Source organism: Corvus kubaryi, unplaced genomic scaffold (assembly GCF_017639235.1).
Source record: "Corvus kubaryi isolate FWS band 111438036 unplaced genomic scaffold, C.kubaryi_AGA036_p1.0 split3-131, whole genome shotgun sequence".
Taxonomy (NCBI): domain Eukaryota; kingdom Metazoa; phylum Chordata; class Aves; order Passeriformes; family Corvidae; genus Corvus; species Corvus kubaryi.
The window spans coordinates 4,306,332-4,324,116 of NW_024582083.1; the positions used below are offsets into that span (position 1 = coordinate 4,306,332).

At 35.3% G+C, this 17,785-nt stretch overlaps 1 protein-coding gene across 4 annotated transcripts in view; it reads right to left on the minus strand.

Annotated features, from left to right (window-relative positions):
• The window catches only part of ASB5 (ankyrin repeat and SOCS box containing 5), a 40,342-nt gene continuing 22,557 nt past the window's right edge, over positions 1 to 17,785 (minus strand). For 2 of the 4 annotated variants that reach the window (XM_042014950.1, XM_042014948.1), the window contains exons 3-9: positions 10,834 to 10,901; positions 7,356 to 7,435; positions 6,115 to 6,222; positions 4,568 to 4,718; positions 4,300 to 4,434; positions 2,076 to 2,267; positions 1 to 726 (exon numbers count right to left, since the gene is read on the minus strand). In XM_042014950.1, coding sequence (XP_041870884.1) covers positions 599 to 726; positions 2,076 to 2,267; positions 4,300 to 4,434; positions 4,568 to 4,718; positions 6,115 to 6,222; positions 7,356 to 7,435; positions 10,834 to 10,891 — 852 coding nt within the window. In that variant the 5' untranslated portion in view covers positions 10,892 to 10,901 and the 3' untranslated portion in view covers positions 1 to 598. Of the gene's footprint in view, positions 727 to 2,075; positions 2,268 to 4,299; positions 4,435 to 4,567; positions 4,719 to 6,114; positions 6,223 to 7,355; positions 7,436 to 10,833; positions 10,902 to 16,255; positions 16,544 to 17,785 lie in introns of those variants that run through there. The other 2 variants (XM_042014949.1, XM_042014947.1) reach the window with 2 other exon arrangements.

A 17,785-nucleotide genomic window follows, 5' to 3' on the forward strand; every position in this document is an offset into this window, starting at 1 on the left:
TTGAGGTTATATTCATATCAGTTTAATTACAATTCACAGCACAGGCAATGAGGAAGACTAAAGAAAGTTTCTCACTGTGATTAATGAGTTGTCTATATAAAAGAAAAAAAGAATTGACGTCTAATTGTTTTATTCTTATCAATGTATATAGTGCACCCATCACTAAGTATTTTTAGGTACATGAACAACAGAAATTTAAAAACACATAAAATACTGACTCCAAGTGGAAAAACTTAAATACTAATAATGAAGAAACTCTTTGTGGTTCAGGTGTGTCAAACAGATTTTAAAAACATAAACACAATTAAAGTTAACAGCACTAAAGCTATTAAAGGTTAAGATAAAGTTATACAGTCATGTCCCAGAGTATCAGCACACTTATTCAATTCAGCTGGATTAGCACCTTGGCACTAGTTGCTGAATGGCTCCCAATTACTATTACATTACCAACACCAGGTGTCAAAGATACAATTTTTTTAAGCAATACGCAAAAGGCTTTTTTTTTTTCTGCCCAGCAGTTCTTTAGATAAAATGTACAATGAACAGAGAGAAGAAAAAGTACTCGCTATATTTAAGTTTCTAACGATTAATTACTATGTTATCTGTACTGTAAGAAATTCTTAAGTATTGTTGGCAACTGGAGTTGTGGAACAAGATGCAGTCTAGCTCTTCCTATGTAATTTCGGATACATAGTCGGCAGAGCTGACAAAGAGAGGATGGTGTGGCTGCAAACAATAAAGAAAGGAGTTTAATTGTACAACTATAAAAGCCAGCAATTTATTTTACAACAGTCTTGCACAATAATGGGATTTCTAAAGAAAACAAAAAAAAAATTCACATTTTGCAAATTTGGCCTTTTTCTTCATTCCCTTTCCTTCATTGCCTTTCTCCCCTCAAAGATAAAGACTGGGGCTGTTTAAACCTTAAAAATAGTTAGGGAAATACTAAAGAAAGCAAGACAAGGTCAGTTTTTTTAAATGAAAAAACAGCTCTCAGGAAATATCTGATGTCAATAACTTTAAAAACTGCAGACTTGTTGTTTTGGATTTTATTCACAGTACAGGTTACATACCTGCTACAGCACTACCAGCTGCACTACCAATGCATCACTGCAACAAGAATAAGCAGGCAAAATACCCCGAGATCCTGGACCATATTTAGTGGTCTTACTAGTTAATAATAATGTCTTCATCACTCTGCCCCCACTCCTTCAAAATGAACATTGCTATTTTCTCTGGACAATAAACCTATATCTGGTTCATGCCATGTAATTTTTTTCTTTGCTCTAACTTTTAAAAACATTACTAGTCTTGGTAAATTTGTGAAAACATACAGTTTTTAGAGGGGTTTTGTTAATAGCACTCAGACTACAGAGTGGTTTTTTGGAGGAAAACATGAATCAGTGTTACTTGTCAGTTCACCTCTAAAGAGATACCCATGGTTATTAAAATAGTTTCTTTCTCTTGTGGCTTATTTTTACATTATACATAGGTCAGTCTGAACAAATCCACTTCCCTTTGGAATATTCTCTCTCTCCAAAGAAGATAGACCTTTAAGAGGTTTGAGGGACTCTAGACTCTTTAGTCTCCTATTTCTCAGGTTTTCATAATTTTGTAAAGAAAATTTAGAAAATTAAACTTCTTACACTTTTTGCCCACAATCAAAATAATTTGCTTTATATGCACATAAAATATATATTTAAAAATATTATGACAGCTGACGAAAATGAAATATATTTTAACCTGAAACTTAAATACTCTGTTTCTTTTTAACAAGGTCTGTAAAAACCAATAAAAATGTAGCTTTAATATCTACTTCTGTAAACACCCAATAAACATATGACGATACTTTTTCAGCTTGTACAAATTCTGATGCTGCTTGATCAATGGGCTCTGGCCTGAGGCTAAACATTGCTGAGTATGTTTATAGTTAGAAAGGAAATTACCTGAATGCTCACGTATTCATTTCATAAAGCACCTTTTATATCATGGGTTGTTTGGGCTGTTAATAATATGTGGGTTTGGTTTTTTTAATAATACAAGTTGCGGTTTCAAATATAAACGTGTAAACTTACCTTCATGAAACAGCAGTAGTCTCTCCACTAAACTGCTTGGGGCAGCTAAATCAACAGGCCTCTCGAAATCTGAATTTTTGGCATTTATGTCTGCCCCAAATTCAAGGAGTAAGTTTACAATCTCTGTACTAGAATGCTGGGCAGCAGCGTGGAGTGGAGTTTGCAAATGCTTTCCTTTCTGCACATTGGCACCTGGTGGGTAGATGCACATAAAGAGATGTAAGAAGAGATTAATTAAATTTGCCATTGAGTAAGAAAGATGAGGCTACAAAACAAACAAAAACCACCACTGGCCTGGAATGCCACAGTGCATTTAGCCACTTTCTTAATTTCATTGCATAGAACTATAGTTAATCACATCAGTGTTTTGTATGTTTTTGGTTTTTTTTTTTTAATCCTAGGTTTTTTTACCTAAATACAACCAGATAAAAATGTATCAGGTACCAACCAGGTAACATGAGCATCATTGTTGCCTAATCATTAAAAAGCACTTTTTGTACACATTTAAGAAAATTTTCACTACATAAAAAACATACTTTCCTTATTTAGGTCTTAAAAAAAAAAAATCACTAGACTGAAGTTTTGTACACATATTTTTGTGAGTACATCAACTCAAGAAGAAATCTTGGATGCTTTATAATTTTTCGAATGTCAGAACTAGCAAAGGGTTTGAAATAAACTCCCATCCCATCCAACCTTTATTTATTAACCTATAAATTAATTTTAATTTTAATTAAGGTGAGATACACAGTCAAGAAAGCTAACAGGAAACAAAAACCCCAAACCATTAATTCTCCCAATCCATGGGTTCTAATTGTTACACTTTTACATTAATAGGGAATTGTTAACGTATTTTAAATTTAAATGGACTAAATTAATTTGTAACAATTCATTCATATTCAAGAAAAATAAATCCATATGAGAGTTAAACTAAACTAGCTAGTATGGAAGAATTTCCCTTACAGGCAAGCTGTTGGTTCACCTAAAACCTAGCCTTCTTCAGACTTCTTACTGACCTTTTGTGGAACCAAAACACAGGTGATACAGTTGCCTTCTGTATCAACTTTACTCCCTGAATCAACACCTTTTGCATTTTAAATGCTCATTTGAGTAAAATAATTTAATAATGTCACAAATCTAGAAATTAGATCTGAAATCTGAATAATTCACTGTTCTTAATATTAACAATTTGAGCATGCTTCTGCAGTACCATTGTCTTGCTTATTTCATTGTCTATCTGCTTTTCAACTTCTAATACATTCTCACAAACTGATAAAATATGAAAAAATTTAGATTTACATAAGTAGTTACTTATATTCTCAATTTACATAGCCATTTCTACTTCAGGGCAGCAACCAATGTATGCCTTTCTGTTACTGTTTTTTCTGTATGGTAGCATTTGAATCCCAAAATATGCTAATTATACTTTTGCTGTTCTTAAACACAAAAAATCACGACATAGGATAATTAATCATCCAAGGAGATGGACTCAATGAGAAACACTTTAACTGCTTGTTTAAGTTCTAAATATAACATGCAATCAAGTAGAAAAACTATTTTGGTGCAATGATAGCAAGGCTGAATTATTCATATATAGATTTTAACTCCTTGTTCTGCAGGATGCAAAAGCCTGTATGTAGATGCCTGAAACACAGCAAATTGTCTTTGAGCTATGCCAGTTGTGTCCCTGGACTTGTGCTGAAACAGAGCGAGCCTTCAATATCTCTTACCCATTGATTAAATAAATAATCTGAAATTTAGGATCAGATGCCTTTTACCTCACCTCTTCCCTCTGCAACTCAGCCTCTATGTCTCATGAAAAGATCAATCAGAACTTGCTGAAAAATGAAAGCAATTGGGACTACATTGCTAAAATAGTTCAATTGAAATCTCAATGATTATTATGTAAAATTTCTCAAAACTAGTTTTTTACCCCTGTTTTTCCTACAGAAAATTAGTATCAATAAAGCTGCAGTATGTGCTGAAAATTTTGAACACACATTCTTACTAGTCTTGCTTCCTTTTTTCCTCATATGCTTACTAGAGCACCAAAAAATAAGATATACTAAGTTATTATAAGAAAACATGAATCAGCATAAAGTTTGAAGTAGAGCCCTGCAAGCAAGGGTTCCAGTTCAGTTGACTGAGCACAGCTGACTTCAAAGGTGAGTACAATATGTTTATTTTACAGACCAGCCATATATTTATTTAAATCATGACATACCTGCATAAAGAAGTTTTCGAATACAATGGATCTGCTGTGAAACACAAGCTACATACAGAGGTGTTCCTAAATGAGGAAGATCTTGGTCAACATCTATACCCCAGGATAGCAGTACCTCCAGACATTCACTGTGACCTGTCAGTACAAAGCATGACAGTTTGCTCGACTTCAGTATGCTGTCTCATGGACAAAACCACACACATTGCTTAACCCTGTTACTGAGACATTGCTCAACTGCTCCACGTTTATTCAGGAAGTAGTTTCTTACCTCTGCTGGCTGCTTCATGTGTTGGTGATGGCAGACAGGACTCCCACTGAGCTTTGGCACCATACTGTAACAGGAGCTCAGCACATGCTGCACTGCCCCTCGAACAGGCATTAAATAAAGGTGTCACTCCGTCAATTGTTGTAGCATTTACCTAGGATATATAAAATCTATTTATGAACAGAATTGAAAGAAAGGTAGATTTCTAAACAGGAAATAGTTAGAAATTGCATAAAATACAAAAAGAAAAGTACTAGGTCAAATAACAACTGGCCAGTCCCTGTGCTACTGTCTTCCTCTTACCATGCTGCTCAGTTGAAATTAGTTTACTGTTTTTCTAGTTAAACTATGTTGGATAAATACACCTGGAATACTAAAGAGCATATATTGATGTCTGGGCAGTAAATAATTTTCAAAAGCCATTGCACTGAGCTTGTTTCACTGATACAGAAAATCTACACTTCACATAGTAAGGGGATAAAGGGATCTTCTCTCCACAGCTCTGGCAAGAATGCAAACTCCATATTAAATGTGAGCATTATTTGCCATTTTCTTTGATAGTTTTAGTCTCCAGGTTGAAGTGATATTTCACAGGATGGAGACAAAGCTAATAGCATAAGCCTACTGTTTTAATACCAACCTCATCACCGCACTCTTCAACTGAGTATTTCCAGTGTGAGAGAGTAAGGAGACAAAGTAGGCAACCTTGTGAGGGCTAATAATACTAAAGAAAGGAGCACAGGTATGAGGAGAGGGCTCCTTCCAGGACTCTGGCCTATCTTCTTTCATGCACCCCCCAAACCTACCAAAACAATTAAAAATACTAAAAATAAATCAGGTGGGAAAATGAAATTTTTTCCTGTAGTTTTGTATCCTTAGAATCCTTGTGCTACCTAAAGTAGGGAGAAATTGGTTTTGGAAACATCTATGTATCTTTTCTCTTTCTCTGTAGTAACACAGACATTTTCTACATGCTTCTCAAACCTGAATTTTAAGAACAATAAATATTTCCATTACAAAGATCAGAGATCTGGGAAGCTATGGACTTGAATTCTGATGTCAACAGACATTGCAGTGAAAGTGATCCATAATGTCCCATTTTTGTTTTGGGATAAAAGGTAAGACAGTCTATGTCAGGAGTACAGAAAAGAGACAGTGCTTTAGTGCTTTTTTTATACTTAGACCAAAGAATTTTAAGAGCACACAGGTACAGTGTGACAGCAGACATTTTGAAGATTAAAAGAACAGTCTCCTGAAAGCCACTCAAAGCCAGAGGAACCCAGTCAAGTGGAGGAATGGGTTTCATATTTTAGAAGAGAAATATCATAATGAATACTGCTAACAGATTCACCCCGACTCATTACTGTCTCTGTGACTGCCCATCACTTTCATTTGCCAGCATTCAGATGGCAGCTGTAATTACATGAGATGAACGCAGCCAATTGGGTAAGTAGAGACCAATTACACTAAAATCAAGGAATATATCCTTCTCAGTTAAGCCAAGGTTAGCATTGGACTTCATGTAAAAGAAAACAAAACCAAAGCCTTACATTTGCTCCTGCTTCAAGGAGGATTCTTGCACATCCTACATGATCTCCCAGGCAGGCTTCGTGAAGTGGAGTTACTTGGTCAATTGTTAGTGTGTCTACATTGTACCCCTAGAATAGATGTGAATGGCATTTAAAGATCATACAAAACCTATTAAAAGTCGTTTCCTCACACTACTGTTCAAATTAATACTTTACAGTGCTCTAAATAGGCTTAAAACTCAACTTGCAATAAGTAAATCCTCAGTGAGCATAGAAAGAATCTTTCATGAATCAGTGCATAACAGAATAAAAGTTCTCAGCTCTTCTTTTTTTTTCTTTTTTAATCAGAAATAGGCATAAAATATAAAGGGTATAAAGAAGATGGGAACAGACTCTTTCGATGCACAGTGACAGGGCAAAAGGCAACAGACCCAAGTCAGAACATGGCTAATTCCAAGCAGCTATATGGAAAAAAATTTAACTGGGGGACAGTGAAACCCTGAAACAGATGAGGGAGAGGATGGTGCATCTCCACTCTTGGTGATGTTTAAAACCCCATGATGACCTGAGTCTAAATTCTCCTGTTATTTTATCATCCTCTAACTTAAGGTCTGAAATATCCAAAGCTATGAATTTTAGCAAAGAAACCACTTATTGGATTGATAAAATCACCAAGCCCTTGAAATTTTTTCCAGTAGATGTAGTTTGATTCTTAAGAATGAACAATTTTATTTACTGGCTCTCATCAATTGTATTCTGTAGTATAATTTTTCAATATTGAAATAGCTAATGGATCAATACTGCAATATTAAAATTTAGCATTTACAGTATCTCCCTTTGCTACTAACAATTTTTTTTTTTTAAATGACAACTATGCAGAACCCAGAATCTTTCAGTGATTCTTCCTGTTAACTAGTATCTTCCTGACTAGCTTTATTTACCCAAAGGCTTAAAGCAGTGAAACTATATTGATCTATACCTTGCAGGACCAGAAGACTGTCATAAATTTAGACACAACTTCACAACTTTGATTGTTGGGTTGTTTGTTTTTTTTTTTTTTTTTTTGGGGGGGGGGGGAGGAACATACAGAGAAAATATTTTAAATACTAGCTTATATATTATAATATGAAAAATTCCTAAATATGCATTGCTCTGAAAAATTCAAGTGAAAAAAGCAAAACAAAGCATACTAAATCTGTGTTAATAATCTATGCTGAGAAATTAAACAAAAATGAAAGCAATTGTAAGAACAGAGCCTTCACCTGTGACAATAAAGTCTTTAGAGAAAGAAGACGTCCTTGACTGGCCGCCTCATGCAGAGGTGAGCGATCTGCCCAAGAACCTATATAATAACAACAGTTATTGAATAAACCATATGAATTAGAAAGGCTTTAGAATGCACAGAGCAAAGCAGAAAATATGATGCACAGAATGAAGTCAATTGTCCTATGAAATTAATTTTTCCTCTTTAGAGACTGTATTTCAAATGATCAGTTTCTAAATAATAAAAAAGTGCTCTATAATGAACTGTAAACATCTCTAATAAATGATTATGTGTTCCACAGAACAAAATACTAAGATATTTATATCAGTAATCTGATTTAATAAATTCATTAATTACCATATTCCACTTCTATTTTTGCATCGCTCATTTTTAATACAAGTAATTAAACTTCGTAGTTGGAATATAGGCATTATTTGAACTTAAACCAGATGCAAAGCTGACTGAAGAAGTCACAAAGAAGCTGGTGTATATGAAAATCAGTGTGGAAATCTTTATGTATGGTGAGATTAATTTGAAGCTACTACATAAGTGCAAGGAGAGAAATACAGTGAGAATCACAGTAAAAAAATTACTATAGTAGAAATAAGATATAAAGTTTTCATTCCATAAACTATTAGGCTTAAAAATCATTAGCTATGTTTACTGTAAAGGTTTGGTGTTTATTTTCATTTACTTATCACCCCCAAAAGAGAAAAGTGAAAGAAAGTAGTAACCCAACAACAACCCTGCCTTCACACACATCCCCCCCCCCCCCCCCCATAACTTGCAACCCAGCTTCCAGAGACATCCTGAAGCTCTTGCTGATGGACCTGCCCTTTCCACTAGAAGACTGGACACTGACAGGTCCCTTCTAGCCAGCCAAGGCTGCAGGCAGAGCTGATATTGATTTATTGGATGAATTTTGAAAATCCAGTTTTGAGAGGCTGTGCAAGGAAGAAACAACTTCAAAATGTATTATGAATTATCAGTATTTATTCCTCTAAGAACAAAATCACTGGAACTGTAAAATACTAATACAATCATTTGTGTGAGTTATATCAAGCTGCCCAAATTCCTGAAGAAACATAGAGAGAATTAGCCTGGAATGATGAGTTGCTAACATTGGCAGATGACTCTTCCATGAGTGCAGGTTTGACTTTGTTATGGACAGGCACTGCCTACAGAGCCAGCCACTGCATTTACTGACAACGCGATGAATCTGAAATGAGAAGGTTGTTGCTCAATCACTGGCAATCATCAGCCTAAGCACTAAGATAACTGCACCCCAGAAATAGACCCTGTTTCTGCTTCCTATTGGACTCCTTCTGGCCAGAACTTTCTGTTTCAGAAAGTACACTTTTGTTTACTATAAACAGCTCCCTCATATCACATCAAGAATGATGAAAAGATTAAGGCTACTCAACCTGAAAAGAAATCAGGGCATAGTTAAAAACATATGAAATAGTGCACAATAGGAAAATGTAGATAAAACCTCCATTTTCCTACTGGTGTTACTGAACGAGACTAACACTTACACAGACATATGACTGCATCTTGGAGAACACAGTGCACTTTGTGACTCAGCATTACTGAATATTACTGAGATCAAAAACTTGGCAAAACAAAAGCAGAGATGATTAGTTTAATTATCATAAGACTACATAAAGCTGATCACAGAAGTTAAAAAATATGAGAGAAAGGCTTTATAAGCCTGATGTTAAAAAAGCAGTGAGATTTTTATTATGTCAGGGTATCCTGTATGTGTGGAGCTCCTCGTACTCTTTCATCTGTGGCAGTAGATGTGCTATTGGGAAGACCCAGCTTCCAATACTCTGTCAGAATTATTTGCACTAAGCTCTGGTCATCTGTGTGTGCCTGTACATACACATTATTCCCTGTACATTTTACTTCAGGTTTATTTAATGTAATGTTTTGAAATTCTTATTGATAGTCAGAATAAAAAAAAAAAAAAAAAAAGCAAAAAAACCCAAATCAAACCAAACAAAAAAACCCCAAACAAACCAAAACAATACCACCACCAGCAACAACCAAAACCAACAAAAAACCCAAACAAAACAACAACAACAACAAAACCAATAAACAATAACAAAAAAACCTAAAACCAAACCAACCCAAAAAAACCCCACGAAGCCCACACCCACAACCAAAACCACCCCACACACAAACTGATTGGGATTTTAAGGGTTATTTTACATTAAAAAAACCAACTTGAGCTCAGAAACCTTCAAGTGACCCAATTTTGACAAATCATCAGTATTTGTCATCCCAATAAGCTCAGATAGATTTATTCTACTGTAATTTGGGTGTGTGTAATCATTATTTTACTTCTTCTGCAGTAGTATCTGAATGAGCACTCAAGTTGTTCTAATTCAAATTAACAAGATCCATTAAGTTCTCCTTCTAGCTGCTGCAAAAAATTCCTCAAATTTAAATCTGTATTTAGAGGTTGCTTTTGGTATTTTGTCACCCTGTCTCTATAGATGAGAACATCTCTCTCTTGACAGTTTATCCTACTCAATGGAAAGAAAAAAAAAGACACTTAACTGATTATATGGAAAAACATATAAAATTGTAAGAGTTATGAAGCTTTTATGCCCATTAAATACACTTACACTTCAGACATTTTTGTAGCCATGTATAAACAAAATAAAGATGCAGGTAGGATCTGAAAGCAACAATTTTTCACCTTTATTTCCTTCACCTCCTTCCATCTTGGATTGATCAGAAGAATGTCTATTAATTACTCCAGTGGCATTTGATACTCAAATGATGCCAGATCCTGTTGTAAGCTCTGGTTTGCACCTAGACGCACCTTATATCCCTATCTTCAGGCAGAGACATTCAGCAGCCAGCTGTTCCTGGTAAATCTATTAAATGCAAAATACCTGCATCATCTCTACTACTGACAAATCTAAAAGCAAAATGTTGCAGAACTATTTTGTGCTGACCAAGTTTGGAAAAAGAAAATTCACATTCCAACTGATTTCTTGATATACATAGTAATTCATTGTTAAATACCACAGGGACAAGAATCTGCTCAACATAAATATGTATCATAAATACACATCAAAGATGTTCTTAAATTCTTTGCCTAGATTACTGCCTTCCGCTAATCTACAAATTACAATGTCTCTCACTTAGAAGACATTAACAAAAATATAAACAAGGACACTTTTTCACTCACTGTGTCTGTAGCAGCAGTATTAGCAAACACGGTCTATTCCAAAATTGATAATGCATTAATTCCCTACTGATGCTGAATGATGCTGAATACGAAGTATTTCTAACTATATATAGAAGCCACATGAGTTCCAAGTTCTCTGATGTACAGTTTACCAGAAGGGCAAACTATTACAAAGCATCATTGCTTTGTAAGCATTATCAAGAAAGAATCAATAGATTCACTGCATTAACAGGTGAAGTTAAAAAAAAAATTATTAATTATTATACAGTACCTAAATCTCCATCTCCCCATGGCACTTCCAGCCAACTGCAATTATAAATCCTACTCATTTCTTTCAATCTGGAAAATAAAAAAAAATTAAATAATAATAAAAAACCTCTGCTCTTGCTAGTTGGACCTGTTCTTAATACACTTCAGCTGTGTTTGGAAGGAGATCAGCAGCTCCCTGTAATACGAACTCTCAGCCTTCAGTAACACGGCTTTGAATATATGAGTGTGTACAAGTGGTCAGTTTCTTATGGTAAAGGACTGCTGCCCTTTTTGTCAGTTTTTCACATTTCTTTCTTTAACATAACAGCTTCTCAAAGGGCCAGCATCTGTGCACTGGCTTTCCAAGACAGATTAACTGGAATTTCAACACAAGAGAAACTCACAGTAAAATCAAGAGAACTTTGACATGAATAAACTGCAGGATAAGCTCCTCCTTTTTTAACCTCATGCAAAGAGATACAGTTTTTTATCCTCAAAAATAAGTATCAGTACATAGATTTTAAGGAGAGCACTGCCAAATATCCCTATATTATTTTACTACTTCCTCATAACACATCTAGAAAAGAAAAGCAAAGATATTCTGAATATATTTCAAATGTTGTTTGATCTATACCCTGAACTGTGTTTTTCTTTTAGTAGTTCACTATTCCTTCAATTATGTTCTAAAATATTCTTTGGTTGTTGAATTGGGGCATTGGTAGCTATTCTCAGCAGTGAAAATGTCCAAAAATAGGGAGGTGCAATTCTGACTTTGATTCATTTCTAAGTCATTAATGTTCTTTTCCTCACATTTCCCTACAGACCTCACTCCTTTGCTTCTACCTGCAATTATCTATAAGTCATTCCTGCAATTATAATCATAGTAGCAAAATGCTAAGTAAAAATATTTTCACAACAGTCTTTACCTCCAGTCATGTCATTCCTTTCATATTTATTTTTAAAAATTTGTGAAGTCTCCAAAAAAAATCAAAAAAACCAACAAAACAACAACCCCCAACTCAGTATAAAAAGTACATTAAAAGTTAGATTTTCAACAGAAGGACTGTAATAAATGAAATTCTTCTCACTGACTTCATTGGGAGAGTATTCATACCAGAGCTCAGCACTTTAAAAAATTACTGCTCTACAGCTAGACAGATTGAGTCCCAGTCCTCAGAAGAAGCACTATCATCAAAGAAGAACTGAAAATAGAAGCCTGACACAGCTCATTACTGGGAGATGAGAAACACAGAGTATTTGGAAAGCATTGTAGCTAATATTTATTTCTGCAAAACCAACAAATGCTATGTATTAAGACCAGGACTGTTACGTTTTATTTCTTAAGATGCACTGTGAGTGCTTCAGCTCCTGGCAACTGAAGCAACAGACAGGATCAATAACAAAAGAGAAAAACTCTGCAACATCAAAGTCCCAAGATCAACAGAATCACTTCACTCCCATTGTTGAAAGTGTCTGATATTTTGTATATCTAATTAGGTTCTAACATATTTTTACTGTGGCACTATAAAATTACTCATTTGTCTAAATCCCTTGTAGGATAAAGAAGCATGTCAACTACTTAATTGATATTTCATGATAAAAAATATTGAAAAAAATCTTCAATGAAGGATTTAAACATTTAGAAATACATCTATGATGCTTAACTACCATGATTAGATATGACCAGAAAAACAGAAGCCACTTTTTTTTAATAAGTGAAGTTTCAACAGTCAACACTGAAGAACTTCAAGAGAATCAGAATTTAGGCTAGAAATTACTAAAATATGTCTGAAAGACAAGGTGTAGTTCAAGTGGCATTCACATATTTCATTTCAATATTTCAAACAATCTAAAAATTCTCTAACTATATAAGCATATAACTAAATATATATATATATATTGTTTGTATGCATAAACATATATATATATGCATACGAACAATGAAAACTTGATTGGTTCAAACCAATATACTTTCCAATGTTTATCATAATGTAGCCTTTCACAATTTGGGGACTTCATTCCAAATGTAAATGCCAACAATTTTCTACTCCTAAAAATCATACAAAACAAACCTACTTTCCCACACAGTTGTCTCTAATGCACCTGCACTACGTGACTAGACATTAGTTTTGCCATTCCAGTGTTGCATTCAGTGAATGAGTTAGTATCCAAAATTTTTTCTATCTCCATGTCTAGCAGGATCTCTTTAAGATGTCATCCAAACTATAAATTCACTGTAACATTGTTAATTTTCTACTGCCTTTTTCATGGTATTGTCCCAATAACAAAAGAATACTTCAGCTCCCCTGCTGAACCTATATCAGAACATCATCCATTCATACTATTTTATAACTAAGGAACTAAAAAACAGAGTTTTGATACTTGAATTATAAAATCATTCTAACAGCTGATCTTTTTTTTCTGACTACTTAAACATTAGAGTGTACACTAAAAGCACAGTTTAGTTATGGTTATGAGAGCTCTGAGCTTTTGAAATTTCAGCCTTAGATAATAATAACTATGATCAGCCAAGAAACTTTTATATTAGATGATTGATCTTAAAACACATAGGTGCCAAAGCAAAGACAAGAATGGAATTTACTTTTAGGGACATTAAAAAATTAACCCTTTTTCCCTACCATTCACTGCATGCCTTCTAACCTTTGCATCAAACAGAAAAACATAGGGTATGTTTTTCCTGGGTACAAACTTCATGCATTCTCAGAACATCATTCATCTTGCACAGCTAAGGAGGCTGGGGCTTTGTGGAAGAGCACAGCATGTGACTGTGCTGTTAAATACCGGGGTATAATGCACTGGATGCTCAAATCAGTGTGGCACAGATAACATTTTGAGTATTTGGCATTGCACTTTAGCATACTTCTCACACAGAAATATGAGCCACTGAACTCTATAAAAAAGCCTAGAATAACACAACAGCGATTTCCAAACACAGCTTGCCTTGCTTCCCAACAGAAGCCACATTCTGCTACGTGAAGATGATGGCAATGACAATGGTAGGAGCAGCAGCGGTCACTGCTGGCTCTGCACTGGGCCTCGCACGCGTGGGAAGGAGTGTGTCAGGCCCCTTCTCGTGTCACATGAAGCACAGCCACAGCTCCACAGCCATTGCTCATGCACAGGTTGTTTTTTCCATCTTCTTGAAGCCTCAACAACTGTCTGGATATTTTTCTAACCAAAATTAGCTTGCAAAGTCTGTGTGCCCTAGATAGAATTCCAAGGTGTAAAATCACATAAACTTCCAAATTCAGTAATCTATTACATCCACACCAGGTTTGACTTGAGTAGAAGGAGCAACTGGTAATATTCTTTGACTGTTATTATTTCCTTGGACAAGTCACTAAAACAAAGCAAGGGTTTTTCAGCCCCCTTCCCAACTAAAAGGTGACAGAAAAGGCATATGGACATTCTGAGCTGAGCTCAGACTCTGGAGGATTTATGTCTGGAATAATTTTGCTCCTCAAACACAGTCTCAGCCTCAATCCATACTACAAGCAATTTTTCCCAAACTGTGCTGAGAATTCTCAGTATTTTCCCAGCCTGCCTGAGAGAGAATGCAGCACAGAGCCTAATCCCAAGCCTTATAAGCAGTAAGCAATTGTGCAGCAAAACTGGGCCCAGTGTGTGATTTTTGTCACAGCCACAAGATTTTGGAGTTGGGGCCCCTCAAGCCAATAGGCTGAAGGCCTTTTCCCACTCTGACTGTCCTTTCACTCTTCTATCCAATATTATGATATATTCCATCTTTTGCATCAGTTTCAGTCCATTTTCCAATCTATTTAATTACAGACTGCATTGCAGTATGACTTTCTCTTCCTTTGCTCTGCAAGGGTGCCTGCAGAGTCAAGTCAGGTTTGGATACCTCCATGGATGAAATAGGAAGGAAAGAAGCATCTTTCAGACTTGATAAAAGATATACTTGTTATTCAAGTGAACTGCAACAGTCAGAAGCCTTAAGTGCAACAGAAGTCTCAGCACTTCAGGACGTCCATCAATAAATAGATATTCCCAGTGTGGCAATCACAAAGAGGCTCTAAGTAGCTAGACCCTGTTAAGATGGATTCTTCAGAAAATTTTAGTTTCCATATTTTACTTTGATTCTGAGAATTTCAAAACTAGACGAATTATGGCTATTTCTTTGTGAGAGTAGCAAGAGAGCCTAATCTTCAACCATATAATAGAGTGGCTAGTACTAATGCTGATGAACTGTTGTGAAATTTCTTTTCAGCTGAGAGAGACTGTCCAAGTTCTTTTGGAAACTACTGACCTAACGAGCTACAATCACCATTAATAAAAGTTTCTTTAGGTCAGGAAATCTTAGCCCAAACAGTGAAAAACATGGGGGCAAAAGATGCTCTACATATTAAAAATGATGAATAAACGCAACCATACAGTGTCATTGCATTCAAATGGTTACTTGGAAGAGAAGGAAACTGGTGCTTAAACTCTTGAATACTGCTTAGTTCTAAAACTGTCAATACCAGAAACCATCAAAGGTATTTTAAGAATAACTCTGATTTCTATAACATATAGCTATATTTTACATGGCAAATTCCTTTATGCACAACATATAAACTCACTCCCGTCTACTCCTTTCCTTGACTATTTTAACATCTCCAGTTTTTTATTTTATATCGTATTATCGTGAATTTCAAGTTTGACTTCCTTAATGTTTGTTTCACTCTAAAACTTATGATATCATCAACATTAAATGGAATTATGATCACTCTTTAAAAAAAATTTCTCTTAAGACTCTTGCAATTATTCAAAGCTCCCTTTTACACACTTGGATTATGAAAAAAATATAGGAAAATATGGCACAGGCAATAGGAGTCCTAAACACTTCTAACAGAGTTTGCTCCTCATTGCTGAAAAAGTCAGTGTTCAGAACTTAAATACCTCCTAAGTACTTCTCTACGGAAAGCCTTGCAATTATATCTTTGTCCTTAGTATCTTAGTACAGGACAATAATTCTGTCACCTGTGTTCATCTATTGCCTCCTATTTCAGCTATCTATAGACCCCTTACACATAAAGTGACATGTAAAGTTTACTCCTCCCCCTCCTTTCATTCCCTGGTTCCCCATAGTAAACCATTAACCTTCAGTATCCAGTTACCTTGTGACAGGACAGCAAAAGTCAGGGTAAGTCAAGCCTTAAACACTTGCATAAAACAAATAGGGCAGATAAACAAGAAATGGTATTTTAGATCAGCTGATAAGAGAGCAGAAAGAACGAAAATAGCCTCAGTACCCTTGTGTTAACCCATGCAAGACAATAAAGTGCCACTAACAAAAGCATGCATTTACACTACAGCTAGGAGAAAAAAACCCCACAAAAATCAGTTTTATAGCTATACCATCATAAACTGGGTCAGCTTAGCATATTTCAGTACCCGGTTTCTGAAATGGCTGCTATACTAACCTTGGCTGGTCAGAATACCCCAGCTAGATTTCCGTTTTGCAGGACACTCCCCTACACTTTCTAGGCGTCTTTTGGGGAGATTCTGGCTCCTCTGAGCAGCAGTGTTTGTTGTCATGATCTGTTTCTCGAGGAAAGCCTGTCTGTCATTGGTGCAGGTACTCTGGTCTGACGAACATCCACAAATGGATTTCTACTACCTTTTTTCTTTTTTCCTTTTGGTTTTTCACAAAGGATCTTGCTGTACCTACTGTAGAATGGCTACAACACTGAAATCCATTCAGTTACATTTACTAGCTTGGACTAGTGACTACGGAGTGGGGGAAGGGAGGGACTGCTCCAGCATTTTCTATTTTTAAAACAGAGAAAGAATCAGCTTAGCTACAGCATGAGTCTTAACTATTTACATGGTTTAAATGGAAAGAAGGTGTTAATTTTTTAATCATTTAGTACACAAAAAGAAACAGATTCTTAAAGCATAAGTATTCAAATACTTTGCTGCTTGAATACCAAGCAGCTTAAAACAGAAAACCAAAATTATTCTATCAGAATAGAAATTCTTTTAAGAATAGTAACAACAATTATTACTGCATCAGGTTTTACTTATATGTAATGTGCAGTTAAGACTGATTTTAGAATTCAGGAGAATCCATGAAACTGTGAAGCACTCCTGGTTACCTGTGGTTTGTTTCTTGGGTTTTTTTAATAGGGGGCAAGTTATCCTATAAATGTCAACAGAAACTAAGTCCTGAATAAAAGCATGTTTTGACTAAAAAATAATGGTTATTTTGAAAGTCTGATCCCATTATGAAAGTAAGACTGTAGTCTTGTCAGAAGAAGCACAAGTCAATAGTTTTTAAAAAATAATAACAAAACCAACCAAATAGTGCTAGAATTTTTTGTTCTTTACCATGTATCAGATATCTGCAGAGAGAAGCAATCCAGGATAAAATTCCATCACGGTTAAAGACAGTGATTTCTCTGTAATAATAGCATGTTAAAATGCTGCCTTTATGTCCCTGGCATTTCTTTCTAGTATTTCCTCATTATGCTCTTCTATATATATAAAACTAGCCAGTTGTAAATGTTTAACAAGCATATCAACATTACTGAGTTTCACTAATACTACTTTTTTTAGGTACCTGACAAAATTTAATTCCTAAAATTCTGAAATAATACTCAGATATTTAATGAAACTTTCTATATCTCTCTTGGTTTTCTTTAAGAGAAAATCAGAGGCAAGATTATAGTTAGATAGGGTGAAGGGAAGAAAAAGGAGCAGCTGCAAATTTCACTTTGAAATTACTGCACATAAGAACTGCTGTACTTGGAATAGTGCTACACTCTTTACAGAACAGAAGCAGGTGGGCTACTGCTCTTCCCATGAGACAGAACAAAACAGCACTCTCACAGACACTAGGCTGCTTTCAGACAACTCTCTTCCTCAGGTTTTATCCAGCTGAATGAATCAGAATATCTCTGAGACTGAAATAAACTCTTCAACGTATCCAGCAATCAGACTCTGCATGTAAA